The 16,771-nt window shown below is 38.0% G+C and overlaps 1 protein-coding gene across 2 annotated transcripts in view; it reads left to right on the top strand.

The window, feature by feature from the left end:
- Positions 1-16,370, top strand: part of LOC147410204 (cation-chloride cotransporter 1-like) — a 34,282-nt gene extending 17,912 nt beyond the window's left edge. For both annotated transcript variants that reach the window (XM_086432666.1, XM_086432659.1), the window contains 5 exons: positions 996-1,110; positions 11,500-11,694; positions 12,865-13,265; positions 14,671-14,832; positions 15,003-16,370. In XM_086432666.1, coding sequence (XP_086288792.1) covers positions 996-1,110; positions 11,500-11,694; positions 12,865-13,265; positions 14,671-14,832; positions 15,003-16,093 — 1,964 coding nt within the window. In that variant the 3' untranslated portion in view covers positions 16,094-16,370. The remainder of the gene's footprint in view (positions 1-995; positions 1,111-11,499; positions 11,695-12,864; positions 13,266-14,670; positions 14,833-15,002) is intronic.
- The last annotated feature ends 401 nt before the right edge of the window (positions 16,371-16,771 follow it).

Genomic DNA, 16,771 nt, shown 5'->3' with positions numbered 1-16,771 from the left:
AAAACTGCTTCAAAATAAATCAATAAATAAAGAATATAATAAAACAGCATTGTAACAGTGCATATTACTGTTATAGGTGGCAAGTGGCTTAGTGACCCTTGTCAATCTCTCTTTCTTTGTTCTCTGTTTCTGAGAATTAAATTTCCAGCAACTCAACTTGAAACCTTCTTTTCTGAGATCTCCTCTATTTAAAGAGTGAGAGTTCTTTAAAATTACAAGCAACTCCCTAAATTCTTTCAATTACATGAATTTCCCTTCTTACAAGATTATGAGAAAATTACAAAAGTACCCCTTTGACTCCCTAAATTTACAAATTACTCCAACAAATTTATTACAAATAAATCCCAAGTACATACAAAATATGCTGAGCCACATTACCTTATAATATAAAGCCTCCTCAATGTTAGAATCATCTTATAATATAAAGCCTCCTCAATGTCCAGAGTGACGCTCAAGATTTAGCACCGAAAGCAAAGATCTTCATAGAATCATCTTCAATGCATGAATGAAGCCTCCCTGGGCTGAATCTACCTTCTTTGTGTCTTCTCAGACAGATTGACAAGTGTCATTGAGCTACTTTTCACTATAACAATTACATAACCTGAATCCCCTGTGGTCTGGAACATCATCTTTGTACCTAACTTTTTATTATTGATAAGTTTGCTGGCATAGGTGGGGGTGTGAGAAATTACTAGGCTTTTCTATTTTGTATCTAGTTGCATTATTTCGGAAATCTTATGGAAAATGGTCCGGATAAAAATTCTATAGAACAGATGGTTCTGATCATCCTATCAGGTCAGCATTTGGTATAAGTTGGGTCAATAAAATGGTGAGCTGCATTGCCTTGATATGAGCCACTTTACCACTATACCTTTAGTGGAATCTACTTATGGTTGCAGAAAACGATATTTGAATTTTCTTATTGCTTATCGTACATCACATTTATTTAGCTAAGCTGTTTAATTGACTGTTACTTGTTAAAATCCTTGACACAGCTGGAGTCACGGGGTTGAGTTTGAGAACATTTAAAGATAACTGGAGTTCTGATTATCAACGCACTAACAGTGCTGGGGTACCTGATCCCGATGGAGCAATTTACTGGCATTTTAAGTAAGCAATTATACATGATTGTTGGTTTTTACATTTTCCACATGTTTTCTTTTTGGTTGTTTCCCTAACATGTGATTTGTCTCTGATTTTGTTTTATTGATTGAGTGATTGTTCTTCGGGATTGTTTTGAGATTTCATTAATTCGTCACTATTGGGCTTATTGGATTTCTAGCCTTTGTTTTTCTTACTGCTAGATCTAATTTTATACCTTTATCTTTTACATAGTTATAAGGCAATATTTAGGTTATACTGTGTCTTTGCATTGCTGGTGACTTTGGCTCTTTGTTTTGCCTGATTCTGCAAGCTGGTGGCCTATTTAATGTCTCTATGCAACTATCTAGTAATTTGTTTTTTTTTTCTTGATTAGGTAATTTTTTATATATTAATAGTAAAAAAGGGAGGTCGAGGTGACCAGTTTAAAGTACAAAAAGAGAAGGAAAAAGAAAAAACAAAAAACAAAAAACAATTAAGATACAATCTTCAAAGAAGATTCCCCTAAGGGTCTGTTTGATTTCTCGTGAACATTCATTTTCCATGGAAAAATGGTATGGAAATTGGATTTCTGTAGAGAAAATTTATCTCCATTTGATTGCACATTGGAAAATGCATTCATTTTCCAAATCCAATGTTTGATTGCAAATTGGAAAATGTAATTTCTCTCTTTATTATTATTTTTAGTTATTAAATATATGGATCCTACACAATAAAAATTTTATTTGTAAAAGTATAAATAAATAAAAAATTCTTGAAAATCCATGCCCTAAATACAATAAACAACCTTAATGTGGGAGAGAACCTACAAACATGATGAATTAGTCACATCAGGATTAATACAAAATAACTATACCCCCCAAAAAATATGTAAGACATATCCCCCCAAAAATGCAACATATAACCATTGTAAATCAGTATGATTTAAAAAAAAAAAACTATATATAGCAAATACTTCCCAAAAAAATATGGCCTCCAACAATCTAAACACCATCTGACTTTCCTGAGTGCCTAAACAACCAATCCCTCTTAATGTCACTTGTCAAGCCAAGGAATATGTGTGATACTTCTTGGCGTCACCCAAGTAATTAATTGCCTCTAGCTTAATCTCTCGAAAGATATCAGGAACTTCACCGGACTCATTTTGCAATCTAGCCTTGTTAGGTCTCTCCATTTCCTTTTCTGTACACACAGCTGCAAAGGTTGCATCACTAGAATCTTCAAAATGACGTTTTCACTTTCTCTTAGAAGATGAATTTTCGCAAGGAGGCATCGATGAAGATCTTGGTTGCCGTGTAGGTCGAGCACCCTGTCCAATTGTCTCATGCATCATACTAGTTGGAAAAGAAGTATGCCATAAAGGAGGCCATAGAAACCCTAGTTTCAAGGAACAATACCTTTCTCAAGAAGAATTTAAGAATTCTAAAATATTTTTCAAGATCTCTACCAGAATTAACAAGGTGACTAAAATGAAGTTTGCTGCGTAAAATAGATGGATGTGCATGCTAGTAGAAAATCCTATGATGAGAACACATAAATCAAGGAAGAGTTCTTACTTATCTCTTCAATCAATGACATCTCTTGTTCAGTTTCTATTCCAGTTGTACATTGTTCTTCATTTGCTTGATCATTACCAATAAAAATGGCTAGATCATCATAAAATGGGATAAGCTTGTGACGATATTTTGTCATTTTTGGATGTTTCTAATAATAAAAAAAGATAAAGAAATCATCAAGATGATAATATTTATGGAGAAAAAAAATATATCTTAAAGTTTAATATTTTGAAAACATACCTCAACATACTCCTTCAATGCCTCATCATCTGCAGTCACTAATTGAGTATCCTTATCCCATCCAAAGTCTCTTTGTGAAATTACCTCCCTTGCATTGATTATCTTTTTCTAAGTGTCTTGAGCTTGTATCGTACATTTTAGGCATTTACTTATTCTCCCAACTTTTTACGGAGGGCAAAACAAGCATTATTTATGGCCTTTGTGTTCCATCCATCCATTGTTAGTTTTTTGTCTTAAGGCGTATTCCTCCAACAATACTTCAATTATAATACTATCTGTGGGTAAGTCCAACGTCAGATATGGTTTATTTGTTGGTTACTTGCCTTTTTTAGATGAAGATTCCATTCTTATGAAAACCAAATCCATATACATCCAACACAAATAAAAGTATTAAACCTTCAATAGGGAATAAAATGTTAGCTAAAGTTTCAAGGCAAAGTAAAGCTATCAATCGAGCAAAATGATAAATTGTAGTTCGAGAAAGATAATTGATGAATACAACAAAGTGGATATGATAGAAAAACTAATAGATATAAAGATTAGTCATTTTCAAGCAATAAATTATCTTCAAGAAAGAGAAAGCTAGTATAATTCCAAGATTGTAAGAGACGAGATCCCATAAATTATAAGAGACAAGCTTACAACTTCAATTGGGTTCATTACATGACTTTGGCCAACACTTCTCTTTTCGTTGTCCATGCCGGAGTAACAACAATAACTATATTTTCTTCTTATTTGGGCATTTCATTATGTTCTTCCTCCTCCAGTTCTATACTTCTATCTGATCACCCTCGCATATGTCCTTTGGGTCAAAATCCTTAATGTAATTATGGATGACACAATACACAAACATAACCCTAGTCTGTGTCTTCATGTTGAAAAAGGGTGCGGATCTCAATTATGCATTTATTCATAAGCATGATCAACTTTACATTTACCTCACAGTAATGATACCAATTTCTAGTGTTGTTATTGTCTTCGGGTGAATTTGTTTGTTTTGCTGCCTTAATGACCTCCTTGTACCCCCTAATCAATGCTTTCAACTTTCAAGATAGTATGGAAATAATGGCTGATTGTTTGTGAAGATCATATAAAAGAAAAATTCTCTCGTCGATTCCTCAAATCATACCCAATTGTTAATAGGATCATAACAACGTGTTCTTCGACTTTTACTGATCAACGATCAACCAATCCATGCATCCTTAAACGGTCATAATCTATGACATGCCGCAACTCTATTCATTCGAAGTTGCTCTTGACAATGCATATCACTTTCGTTGTATAACCTATTTTGAATGTCTTCTCTCATAATCTCTATTTATTATAGGTGTTTTAGGTAGAGATCGCCTATGCCTAAGATGTATTAAGATCACATATATATTGAATATTAATGTCATGATCGCAATTCTATTCTTTTCTTGTGTAGTCAACATCCTATCAATCAATCATCTAAACATTAGACAAAAGAAGAGCATAATCATATATATATATAGTAGATGGCAATATAAAGAATCGAACAGTGTTGTCCTAAATATTACATAATTATATATACCAACAAGAAGCATTATTCCATGAGAATGATAACCATTAAAAATGAAGAAAAATAAAATATAAGGTAGAAGCCATTGTTTCAAACTAGCAAAAAGATTAACTACAAGTCTAGCAAAACAAGAAGTATATAATAGATGGACATAGAGAAGAATATAAAACTAAACTGGATTCTTAACTTGTCACCCAAAAAAATTAGGAGGCATTTAGCAAGAAAACCCCATACTTACTAACTTTACTATTTTTTGTTTTTTGTTTTTTTGTACACAAGTCATGTTTTGAAACTCTTAGCAAGGTGTGAATATCACCAATATTCTACTTTCAAATTCAATAATTTATTAACATGTAGAAACAACACCACAACATCAGAATGCAACCATTTTTAAATCAGTAAGCAGAACACCACCACCCCTTCTCACCTCTTTCTTTCTCTCCTTCTTACATCCCAACCAAGAACCACAATACAATAGAGCCTCACGCACAGACTCCTAAACCTCTTGAAGCAATGTAATTCCCTCAAATTCTTAAAACAAATCCATCCTCAAATGCTCAACTCCATACCCAACCACAAAACACATTCTAATTAATGGAAATAAAAATTGGAGCAGAACCAGATTCTATTTTGAAAATAAATTCTTAACATACAAAAATATCCTATGGTTTTACTAAGAGAAACAATATTGATGGACACAAAGAGGGGTTTTTTTTTGTAAGAGTTGTTGGTTGCCCCTCTTTGTCTATTACTTGATTAAATGAATCTGAGCTGGAGATTCTATCGACAACCCTTCTTTGATTTTTCCTTATCTTCTTTTCTTCTACAGTTGCTGAGATTGCAATGTTTTTTGTGATACAATTGCGAGGCAAATCATACAAGACAAAAACAACTTTTCCTAGTAGATAATAATAAGCATGGTTATTATTTTGCATAACATGGAAAACATATACATGATTACTTAGGAAGAGCTTACATACTATAGTTTGCAATCAAATACAACAAGGTAATAAGCTAGCTATCAGGGAAACCAATACTCCAATATTTGAGATAATCTGTTAAATTTTAAACCATGGATGCAAGTATGAAACTTTTCTACCACCCTAATCTTGGTTTCTCCTTGTGAACTTGTGTGAAATAGTTTTTCGTTATCAAAACTTAATGACTGTTATTTATTCCCTATCACAAAGGAAAAAAAAAGTTGCAAACCTAACCCATCTGTGGTTGCCTATTGATAACAACCTAAGTCCACCATTAACCTTCCACAAGATAAGCTTTCCTCATTCTAGAATTTGGCGACCAAAACCACGAGTGATTGAGTTTTTTATCCTAGTCAAAACCCCTTGGAGTTCTTGCGTTGAATAAGATGGACTTTAAGGTTCTTGTGTTGAAAAAAGTTAGAAGAGTAGCTCAATCGAGTATCTAATAATTGGAAAAAAATCAATTAAAAATGGCGTGTGGGTTGGAAACTCTTTTTTTCCTTGGGGTTAGGGTGGGATTGCGAAATCCCGTGAAACATGGACTTTTGCTTAAGTGGAACTCAGTTAGTTCGATAGTTGCAGAACTCCCAAGCAGCAGAGTTGAAGAGTATAGGAACTCCGGAACCTTCATGGTGAAAGTTTTTACTGACCCATTCTCCATTCCTCAGGTATTTTTCTTGTTTGTTGGTGGGTATTCCCATGAAATTGGTCTTAATTGTTCTGTGTTAGCGTCGTTATTTCTTTCCTTGGATGTTCCTTTGTTTGGTCCTCGTGGTGTTCTCTTTAAGTGCAGGTCTCGTTATTCTTCAGCCCATACTGATTCCCTTCAATCCTTTGAGCGTGTCCGAGAGGCAGATGGTAGTAAGGAGAACAAAAAAGATGGCAGTCACTTAGCTCTAGTATCATTTTTCTCGACTTAGAAAACCATGGAGGTGGAAGTTGCTAATTGAACAGAGGTGTGTAATGATGGGAATTGGGCCAACAGAGACATAGGGGACCAACAATGGAAACTAGTGAGGAAGGGACAATTAGGACAGAATTGGAGATGGTGGAAGAGTTGGTCAGTAAAGCTTTGAAGTTGGCAGAGGAGTTTGGTTTAGTTCCAGAAACAGAGGATAGAAAGTCCTCACTGATCCTGAGGGTGGCTGTTGGGGATTTGCGAGAAAAAACTTTTCTGGAAGAGGAACTCAAACGCATTAATCATGCATATGGAATTGAGGAGAAGATGGAACAGGTAGACTATGAGAATACTCAGGAGATCCAAAGTTACAGGGACGGTGAGAATAATGAGTTGGTGGTGGTCGCCCCCTTGGGGATGACAAGGAGCTTAAGTAGACCAAGAGACAAGAAGGAATTGGGTAGGTTGGAGAAGAGGTAGGTTGGGTCGGTTAGTTTGTGGGTCTTTGTTAGGTGTCCAATGTTGCTTAAGATTTTATCTTGGAATGTCAGGGGGTTGCGTAATAGAAGAAAAAGGGCGGCAGTGAAAGCTTTTATTCGTAGTAAAAATCCTTTCATTGTCACGCTGCAGGAATCGAAATTAGCAAGTTGTGATGATAAGACCGTTAAGGAAATTTGGGGGAGGAACATTGATTGGATAGCCCTTTCGGCTTTAGGTTCAGCGGGGGGGATTCTTATGATGTGGAAAAAAGATTGGATCCAAGTGACAGACAAATTAGTAGGGGCTTTCTCGATTTTTATTCTATGTAAGAAGAAGGATGAAGACTTTCAGTGGGTGTTCTTCGGGATTTATGGACCAACCATCAATAGGGAGAGAGCGCAGTTTTGGGAGGAGCTGGAAGATGTAGCAGGATATTGGGATAATCCTTGGGTCTTGGGTGGGGATTTTAATGTCACTAGATTTACACACAAGAAGAATATGGGTTCGAACATATCTAAGGGGATGAGAAATTTCAATGATTTTATTAATAGACATTTTTTAATGGATTTCCCTCTCCTAGGTAGACGATTCACGTGGACTAACAACCAAGGTAACTCGAGGATGTCCAGATTAGATAGATAGATTTCTGGTGGACAGTGATTAGGAGGACAAGTTTCAAAATGTGATTCAGTCGGCCAGCTCTAGCCCAGTCTCGGACCACACTCCTATCTTTCTAGAAGCAGGGCATTCTAGACAACATCCTCTCCCTTTTAGATTTGAAAATATGTGGCTGGTTCAACCAAACTTCTTAGAGCTTGTCGAAAATTGGTGGAATGAGTGCCCAGTTATAGGCAACCCAGGCTGTGTGTTCAAGCAGAAGCTCAAATTTCTGAAAGAGAAGTTGAATATGTGGAATAAAGAGATTCTGGGGAGAATTGACGTGAAAAAAATGGAGATTTTAACAGATATTGAATCCTTGGATAAAAAGGAGGAAGAAAGAAATTTGAGCTTGGATGAAAGAAGCAAGAAGACGGAGTTGAAATTGGAATTCCAGCAAGTGGCGCTGATGGAGGAAATTAGTTGGAAACAGAAGTCGAGGGTCAAGTGGTTGAAAGAAGGGGATAATAATACGAAATTTTTTCACAAAGTCGCCAACTTCCATAGAAGAAGCAATCAAATCGATAAACTTTACATCGAGGATATCATGGTGACAGGAGAAGAGAAAATTAGGGAAAGGATAGTGAGTTTTTACAAAGACCTATATAAGGAAAAGGAACCATTAAGACTACGATCAGATAATCTGGATTTTAAGTTTCTGAATCAAGAGGAAAGGGTGTGGTTGGAAAGACAAATAGGAGAGGAGGAGGTTAGATCAATTCTTTTCTCATTGAGTGGGGATAAGGCGTCAGGGCCAGATGGTTTTAACATGGAATTCTTCAAACATTATTGGGATATCGTCTCGAAAGATTTCATGGAGGTCATTAGGGAATTACAAGATAAGAAGTGCCTGGATTACAGTCTTAACAGTACTTTTGTGGCCTTGATACCCAAGAAAGATGGGGCGGACAAGTTAAGCGATTTCAGACCCATTAGTTTGGTTAGCTCAGTGTATAAAATTATACTCAAAGTACTAGCGTCGCGGTTGAAAACAGTTATCCCTAGTCTTATTGGTGAAGAACAAGGGGCTTTCATTAGGGGAAGACAAATTCTTGATGGTGTATTAATGGCCAATGAGTGTCTTGATTCGAGGATTAAGAGCAAGAAAGAAGGGATGATAGGGAAAATCGATTTACAAAAGGCTTATGATCATGTGAGTTAGGTCTTCTTAGAGTATATGATGGAAAGGATGGGCTTTGGTAAGGTGTGGATTAGTTGGATTATGAAATGTGTCACAACGGTGTCCTATTCGATTCTCGTCAATGGGAGACCGGCTGGTTTTTTTAGGGGCTCAAGAGGGTTGAGGCAAGGAGATCCATTATCTCCTTTTTTGTTTCTTCTTATAGCTAAAGCTCTGGGTAGATTCTTTAGAAGAGCGGTCGAATTAGGAAAGCTTTCGGATTTCAGAATGAATGATGGGCCCCTAATTTCGCACCTACAATTTGCGGACGATACACTAGTTTTCCTGGACCAATCGAGGGACCAAGTGAGGGTGCTTCGAGTCTTATTAAGCTGCTTTGAGGCTATGTCAGGTTTGCATATTAATCTGCAGAAGAGCAAGTTATTCGGGGTAGGAGAGGTGAACGATATTCATGTGATGGCCACAATCTTGGGGTGCGGGTATGGTTCCCTGCCCACGTCCTATTTGGGTTTACCGTTGGGGGCTCCCTACAATAGTATCAAAATCTGGGATGGAGTGATAGAGAGATTGGAGAGAAGGTTGAGCACGTTGAAGGCCAATTACCTGTCGAAAGGGGGGAAAGTTACTTTGATTAAGAGCACCTTAACGAGTATCCCGATTTACTTTCTCTCGTTGTTTACACTTCCGAGGTCAGTCGAAATAAGATTGGAAAGGCTAATGAGGAACTTGTTGTGGAATGATAAAAGTGGAAGGAGGAAGTATCATTTGGTCAGATGGAAGGTGATTTGCATGCCTAAGAAGAACGGGGGGTTGGGCATAAGGGGGTTGAGAGTAGTGAATAGAGCGCTTCTAGGAAAATGACTCTGGAGGTTCGGCGAGGAAAGGGATAGTATGTGGAGAAAGATTATTATGGCAAAGTATGGGGAGAGGAGTTTAGGATGGTATAGCAGAGAGTCTAAAGAGTCGTATGGGTGTAGTGTATGGAAAGGGATTCTTAAAGTCAGTGAGGATTTCGAGGGAGGGATTAGGTTCAAAGCAGGGATGGGGGACAAAATTAGATTTTGGGAAGATAGTTGGTGCAGCACATCGCCTCTGGCGACCCAATTTCCGTCTTTGTACACCTGTTCTATGAAGAAAAACTATTCAATACAGCAGTGTTTGATTCGCAGCGAGTCCAGTCCTACTTGAGATTTGGGGTTCAGGAGAAACTTTAATGATTGGGAGCTAACTGAGGTGACATCTTTCCTTGATCTCCTGCATACGGTCCATCTTAACGAGAACGAAAAGGATAAGTGGGAATGGATAGGGGCGAAGGATAAGAGATTCTCTGTCAGGTCTTTCCACAAATAGCTCACTCCTCTACTTGAGCGATTATTCTCGGAACCAATCAATTGGTCCAGGTCAGTCCCCTCTAAAATCTTTTTTTTTGTATGGTTGGCCTCCCTTGGTAGGATTCTTACGTTGGATAATTTGATTGTTCGGGGGTGGATCACACCCAATTGTTGTCCCCTATGTATGAGGGAAGGGGAATCAGCTGATCATATTTAATTCATTGTTCCTTCTTTTATAATATTTGGTCAAGTTTCCTAGAGCTTTTTCGTATGAATTGGGTCTTTCCTCGTAAGTTCTCCTCGTGACATAACATGTTAGAAAAAATCATGACATAACTTCACTAGCTTTCTTTCCACAGATTGAGGCAAGGAGAATAAGGAAAGAAAGTAATTGTGAATACTGGCCAAAGTGGTCTTAATTTAACTTACCACCCTTGAAAAGAAACCTTCCAAGGACTTAGCCTTTCTCCCCATGTTTTCAATAACAAGATCCTAAATTTCTTTACTATTGTACGCTGCGTGTAAGGGGAGACCCAAATAAGAGGATGGTAATTTCCCCAATTGGAAGTCAGTTGATGCTGCCAACAACTTAATCTCATGAATATCACATACTCCAAAGACCTTGCTATTCAGCAGGTTAACCGGAGTACACTATTAAAAAAAACACAAAATACCACTTTTAAAGTTGAGCTGTCTCGACCAATGATCTATAAAAATAAGGGTGTCATCTGCAAATTGAAGTTGCGAAATAAGAGACCCCTAGGATCCAACATTGAAACCCAAAAAGATCTCCATTTGTTACTACTTTCAACGCATCCTTCCAAGAGCTTCCATGACTAATTGGAGTGGATCGCCTTGTCTTAAACTTCTAGAGCTCCTGAAGAAACCCTATAGGGATCCATTGATAAGGATCAAAAGACGGAGTTGAGATACACTTCATAACCATCTTATCCATTTCATTTCAAAACCTAATGTCCATAGCATGTATTCTTAGAAGTTCCAACTAACATTGATCATAAGCTTTTCCAGATCGATTTTACAAACAATGCCTGGAACTTTCGACTTTCTTCTAGCATCAATACATTCATTTGATGCTAGAAGAAAGTCGAACTATCTAGTGACTACCAAGTCAATTTAAACTCTTAACTTAGGTGCAACTACTAATTTATGGTTGCAGGCCTCAACATATGCAATTTCAACTTAACTTCTGCACCCCCATACTTGATTCTAAACCTTAGCTCAAGTTCGAAATAATTTAGTTGAGAAAATCTACGAAAATTTAAAGAAAAAATTTGCCCATGTTGATATCAACTCATTACTTGATTTGTTTCTTTTTTCACCTAGAAATTTTAAAGGAAAAAAAATGTGCTCATGGAGATATCCCCTTCATTATTCGATTCATTTCTTTGTTCAACTATTGGATTCGGTGCATGGTTGTTTCAGTCTAATCTTTATAACCCGAGTGGGTACTCTTCTGATGTGTGCCAGCCTATTACACTTTTAAAGAATGTGAGCATATTTCTTAATGGAGTACATTTTTTTGGATTTTCTAACTAGATTGTTCACTGTTCTCAGTGCATTGGTAGGTCTCTTTTTCCCTGCTGTTACAGGAATTATGGCTGGTTCGAATCGCTCCGCATCACTAAAAGATACTCAGCGTTCAATACCCATTGGGACATTGGCTGCAACCCTCACAACTTCTGCTCTCTATCTAATATCTGTATTGTTATTTGGAGCTCTTGCAACAAGAGAGAAGCTATTGACCGACAGGTCCTCATATTTCTGTTAAGTTGTTAGTTGTTTCGCATGCATAAATGAACTTTGTTTTCTTTTGACTCAATATATCTCTCGTCTAGGTATCTGGTTCAAAATTCTTAATTGTGCTTTTGCACCTAGTTCTTTTATTTTCTATTTTTTCAACTGATTGCAAAAATGTATTGAATTTGAAAGATAAAAATTGCATAAGTAAAAACATTCTCAAAAAGGGAAAGAGACAAGAGCCACTAGGTGGCAAGACCAGTGCTATGTCCAAATGAAGTATACCTCATTAAAAATAAAAAATCTTTGTGCTCATTATCTATGAATTCTCAATCAATTAAGTTTCTTAGTAGCCTTGAAACCTCCCACGCCACAATTTTGAAAAGTCTTGTTGTTCCACTCTTTACAGCACACAAATGCCCCCAATATGTAGTGTAAGGATCTTCAAAAGTATTTCTCCATTCCTATCAAACAACTTGCTTGACTATCATCATCAAAGCCTTATCCCAAAAATCTTGTAAACCCCATGATGGCGGCAAAACATAAAGAAATGCCAAATGTCTTATAAATGAATTGCCCAACTGATCCATCTACCCATTGAAGAGTTGCTTCTACTATCGAGTATGTTGCCCTTTTCACATTGGGGGCTTGATATTATTGGCCCTCTACAAAGGGCAACTGGGAATAGGAATGCCATACAGAATTCTTTTCGGGTGGATTTGGGCTATTCTTCTTTAGAGATCCCTAACATTCCATGAGAGTGCTCAAATGGTACACTATGCATATGCCCTCCCCCCCTCCTCCCTCTTTTCAGATACCACCTACGTTTAATACGTTCTTCCTTATCCTCCTTACCTTATATTTAACCACTTCTATATGATTCAGTCGCATCAATTTGATAACTCAAATATCATGATCCACCATGTCAATTATGGAGGACTTGTCTCCAGCTCCAAAATCCTGACCATTGGATTGCATGTTTACGTAGTCGGAATCATGTGTATTTTACATGTCGTTTTCCATGTCACCGGAACCTAATACACACACACACACACACACACCATGTAATATTGGATTCAGGAGTTACGTATTTAGTCTCAACTTGCTAAATTAAATAGAAGGTGATACTTAGCCAGAAATATTCTGCTATTTGAGTTTTTATGCAAATTTAAATTTGTGCAGGCTACTTACAGCCACAGTGGCTTGGCCTGTTCCTGCTATCATTTATGTTGGAATTATTCTATCCACTTTAGGTGCGGCACTTCAAAGCCTTACAGGGGCCCCACGCTTGCTTGCAGCGATAGCGAACGATGACATTCTACCCGTTCTTAACTACTTCAAGGTTGCTGATGGGAGTGAGCCCTACATTGCTACCCTCTTTACGGCATTCATTTGTATTGGGTGTGTCATAATCGGAAACCTGGATCTTATTACACCAACCATAACCATGTTTTTTCTTCTGTGTTATGCGGGGGTCAACTTATCTTGCTTCCTGCTGGACCTTCTAGATGCCCCCAGCTGGCGCCCCCGGTGGAAGTTTCACCACTGGAGTCTTTCTCTTCTTGGAGCGTCACTCTGTATTGGTATGCTGCTTTACTCTCTCTCTCTATCTCTCCCTCTCTCTCTCTCTCACACACACACACACACACAGAACAACAAGAACACCACATCCATTTTTCATCTGTGGAATCCAGATAAAAAGGGGAGGGGAGAAGAAAGGTTACATGTGAGGAAATAGAAACATCGCCACCTTTTCCTTGAGAAGCTGTTTAGAAAGTTACTCATTTCCTCTCCCTCGCAACAAACAGATAGTTCTACTTGTTTTAGTATAGTGGTAATTGAAGTTGTCCATTAGTAGATCAAATGGATGCTAATGGCATTGTTATCCATTTTGGCACCTAAAAGGAGTGGGGTCCACATTTTCTAGGTCCTTCCTAGGTGATCCTTTATTCTCGTTGTCTACCTGATTAGATGACCATAGCGATCCCATCTGCCATATTATTTTCTATGTTCATAAATCTACGGGGAATACTAGGTGATGTGGAAACGTGATGGTCAGGATCTTTCAGTTGGGCCCATTTTTTCTTTTCATTTTCCCTTTTGTTATGGAGATATCTGAGGTAAAGATTATAGAGTGGTGGATTCACCACAAGCATGTATACCACATATATTGTTGTGCCTTTGGTAAATTATCACTAATTTTTCTCAACGTATATGGGAGTTCCAAATAGCTATACCTTGGTGCTGTCATGATTATAAATCTGAAATATCCAGGTGTTGTTGCTTATCAAAAAAGAAAAAGAAGAAATACCTTGCTACTGCTTCTGCTATGGCCTAGTAGCCAAAAGTTGACCCAGTTAGAACAAATGCCAATAAACTTGATTTTGGTCACCAGTGGTGTATATCTTGATGACTTGATCAGTTCCTATTGTCCAACTTGTGCTCTATAATAAATGTGCTTGAACCATATTGTTTACATGTGAAGCTTATCTGAAAATCTCATTCTTTTGGATGGTCACTGGTAATCATTTTATTAATGTTAGGTGTGTGACTGGGCTCTGGTCAGATTTTTATCAGAAATAATCATAATTTCCTACAGTCTTTGGTGTTATATATGACTGATGAAGATTTTGGCATCATTGCCCATCAGCTTTGAGATATTGGATGTTCAGAGATCTGCACATGGTTCCAAGGTTTAAATCCTTGTATTTTAGATTTCATGATTCAGTTGGGTTTATTAGATTCAAATCTGTCATTTACCATTTTTTAATTGCCTTGATCTGCAATATTGTATCACATGATTCACTATTCAATATACAATTTGGATCACTTTATGCTGGAGTGATTCACTTGTGATTCTTGACTCCAGCAACCATGATTTAGTTTAATGTTCGGGTTTGTTGAGTTAACTGATGGGACATCAGTGAATGATATGGATAGACCATAAATGCTGTTCCGAGTCTGTTTAATACTGCTTATCTGGTGCAGTTATCATGTTCTTGATCTCCTGGTCATTCACTGTGGTCTCTCTAGCACTTGCTAGCCTTATATACTATTATGTGAGCATAAAAGGGAAGGCTGGGGACTGGGGCGATGGTTTCAAAAGTGCATATTTCCAACTGGCGCTCCGCAGTCTTCGGTCTTTAGGAGGTATGCATACCCATATATTCTCATTTTTGGTTTCTAGCAATAGCTTTCTCATTTTACTTGGCACAAAAAAAAAAAAAAAAATCTCATTTTACTTGCAGCAAATGACTTCTAAAGCAACTTATATCTAGTTTTTTTGTGGCATCTGCAACTAAACTTCCATTTACTTGCAGCAAACCAAGTCCACCCCAAAAACTGGTACCCAATCCCTCTCATATTCTGTCGGCCCTGGGGAAAGCTTCCGGAAAATGTTCCCTGCCATCCAAAACTTGCTGACTTTGCCAACTGCATGAAGAAGAAGGGGAGAGGCATGTCCATCTTTTTTTCTATCCTTGATGGGGATTACCATGACTGCGCCGAGGATGCCAAAGCTGCGTGCCGCCAGCTTAGCACCTACATTGACTACAAGCGCTGTGAAGGTGTAGCAGAGATTGTGGTGGCCCCTAGCATGTCCGATGGATTTCGAGGAATTGTCCAGACCATGGGTCTAGGCAACCTCAAGCCCAACATTGTGGTCATGCGATACCCAGAGATCTGGCGCAGAGAGAACCTGACCGAGATCCCAGTCACCTTTGTTGGCATCATCAATGATTGCATTGTTGCAAACAAAGCAGTTGTGATTGTAAAGGGCCTCGATGAGTGGCCCAATGAGTACCAGAGACAGTATGGCACCATTGACCTCTACTGGATCGTGAGGGATGGTGGTCTCATGCTTCTCCTCTCCCAGCTCCTCCTCACTAAGGAGAGCTTTGAAAGCTGCAAGATCCAGGTATTCTGTATTGCCGAGGAGGACGCGGATGCAGAGGAACTCAAGGCCGATGTGAAGAAGTTCTTATATGATCTCCGAATGCAAGCTGAGGTGATTGTCATTACAATGAAGTCTTGGGAGGCACATGTTGATGGTGGTACCCAGCAAGACGAATCTGTGGAGGCGTTTACGGGTGCTCAGAGGCGGATTGCTGCATATTTAGGGGAAATGAAGGATGAGGCTCAGAGGAATGGAACCCCACTGATGGCTGATGGGAAACCCGTGGTCGTGAATGAGCACCAAGTGGAGAAGTTCCTTTACACAACTCTGAAGCTAAACTCAACGATATTGAGATACTCGAGGATGGCAGCGGTGGTGCTTGTCAGCCTCCCTCCACCACCGGTCAGCCACCCACCTTACTTTTACATGGAGTACATGGATATGTTGGTGGAAAATGTGCCGAGGCTGTTGATGGTTAGGGGTTACAGGAGAGATGTTGTCACCTTATTCACATAGCTGTTGTGGGTTTCCGTCTCCTAGGCCCATGCTATATTTCTTTTCAAATCTTTGTATTTACATATTCAAATTCATTCTTTTCTTCTTGCTAAGCAATAGTGTTTTTTAATTCTATTCTCGGTCAATTTTCTGCATCTTATTAGCCCTTGGGGGATGCTTAGGGAGTATATAAGAACTGTTAAGAGTAGAGTTTTTGTTTTATGGTTTCTTGTTAATTATGGGATGTTGAACAAGACGAGTGATTTTTAGTTGAACTTTTTAAGCTCTCGATTTGATATTTATTTGTTCCTTTTGTGGTCTACATTGATTTGTTGCGGCAATATGATGATGCACGTCATAGTAAATTTGGTTGCAATTTTTGTCTTCTTGATTAAAAACCAACAGTGGTGTGTCTGTCTACTGTCTCTTCTTTTCCCCTATGTGATGATTTAGTTGCAAAGGGTGTGCAGATAATTTTTCTTAGTTCTTTATTTCTTATCGGGAGGGAAACGGAAGTATTTTCAATACGAACAGTAGATATAAGTTATGATTAAATCCCACAGACAAATGACGAGAAATCTTAAACCCTAAACTCTTCAATTTTCCACAATTAACTCTTGAAGTTCAACTCCCACAGTGAACTCTCCCTTTACAAATACACCTTTAGATACTTTGATCTTCTTCAATACTAGTTGACTT

This window comes from Akebia trifoliata, chromosome 1 (assembly GCF_017979445.1).
Source record: "Akebia trifoliata isolate Shusen 1 chromosome 1, ASM1797944v1, whole genome shotgun sequence".
NCBI lineage: Eukaryota > Viridiplantae > Streptophyta > Magnoliopsida > Ranunculales > Lardizabalaceae > Akebia > Akebia trifoliata.
This window is presented reverse-complemented; position numbering and strand designations above follow the sequence as displayed.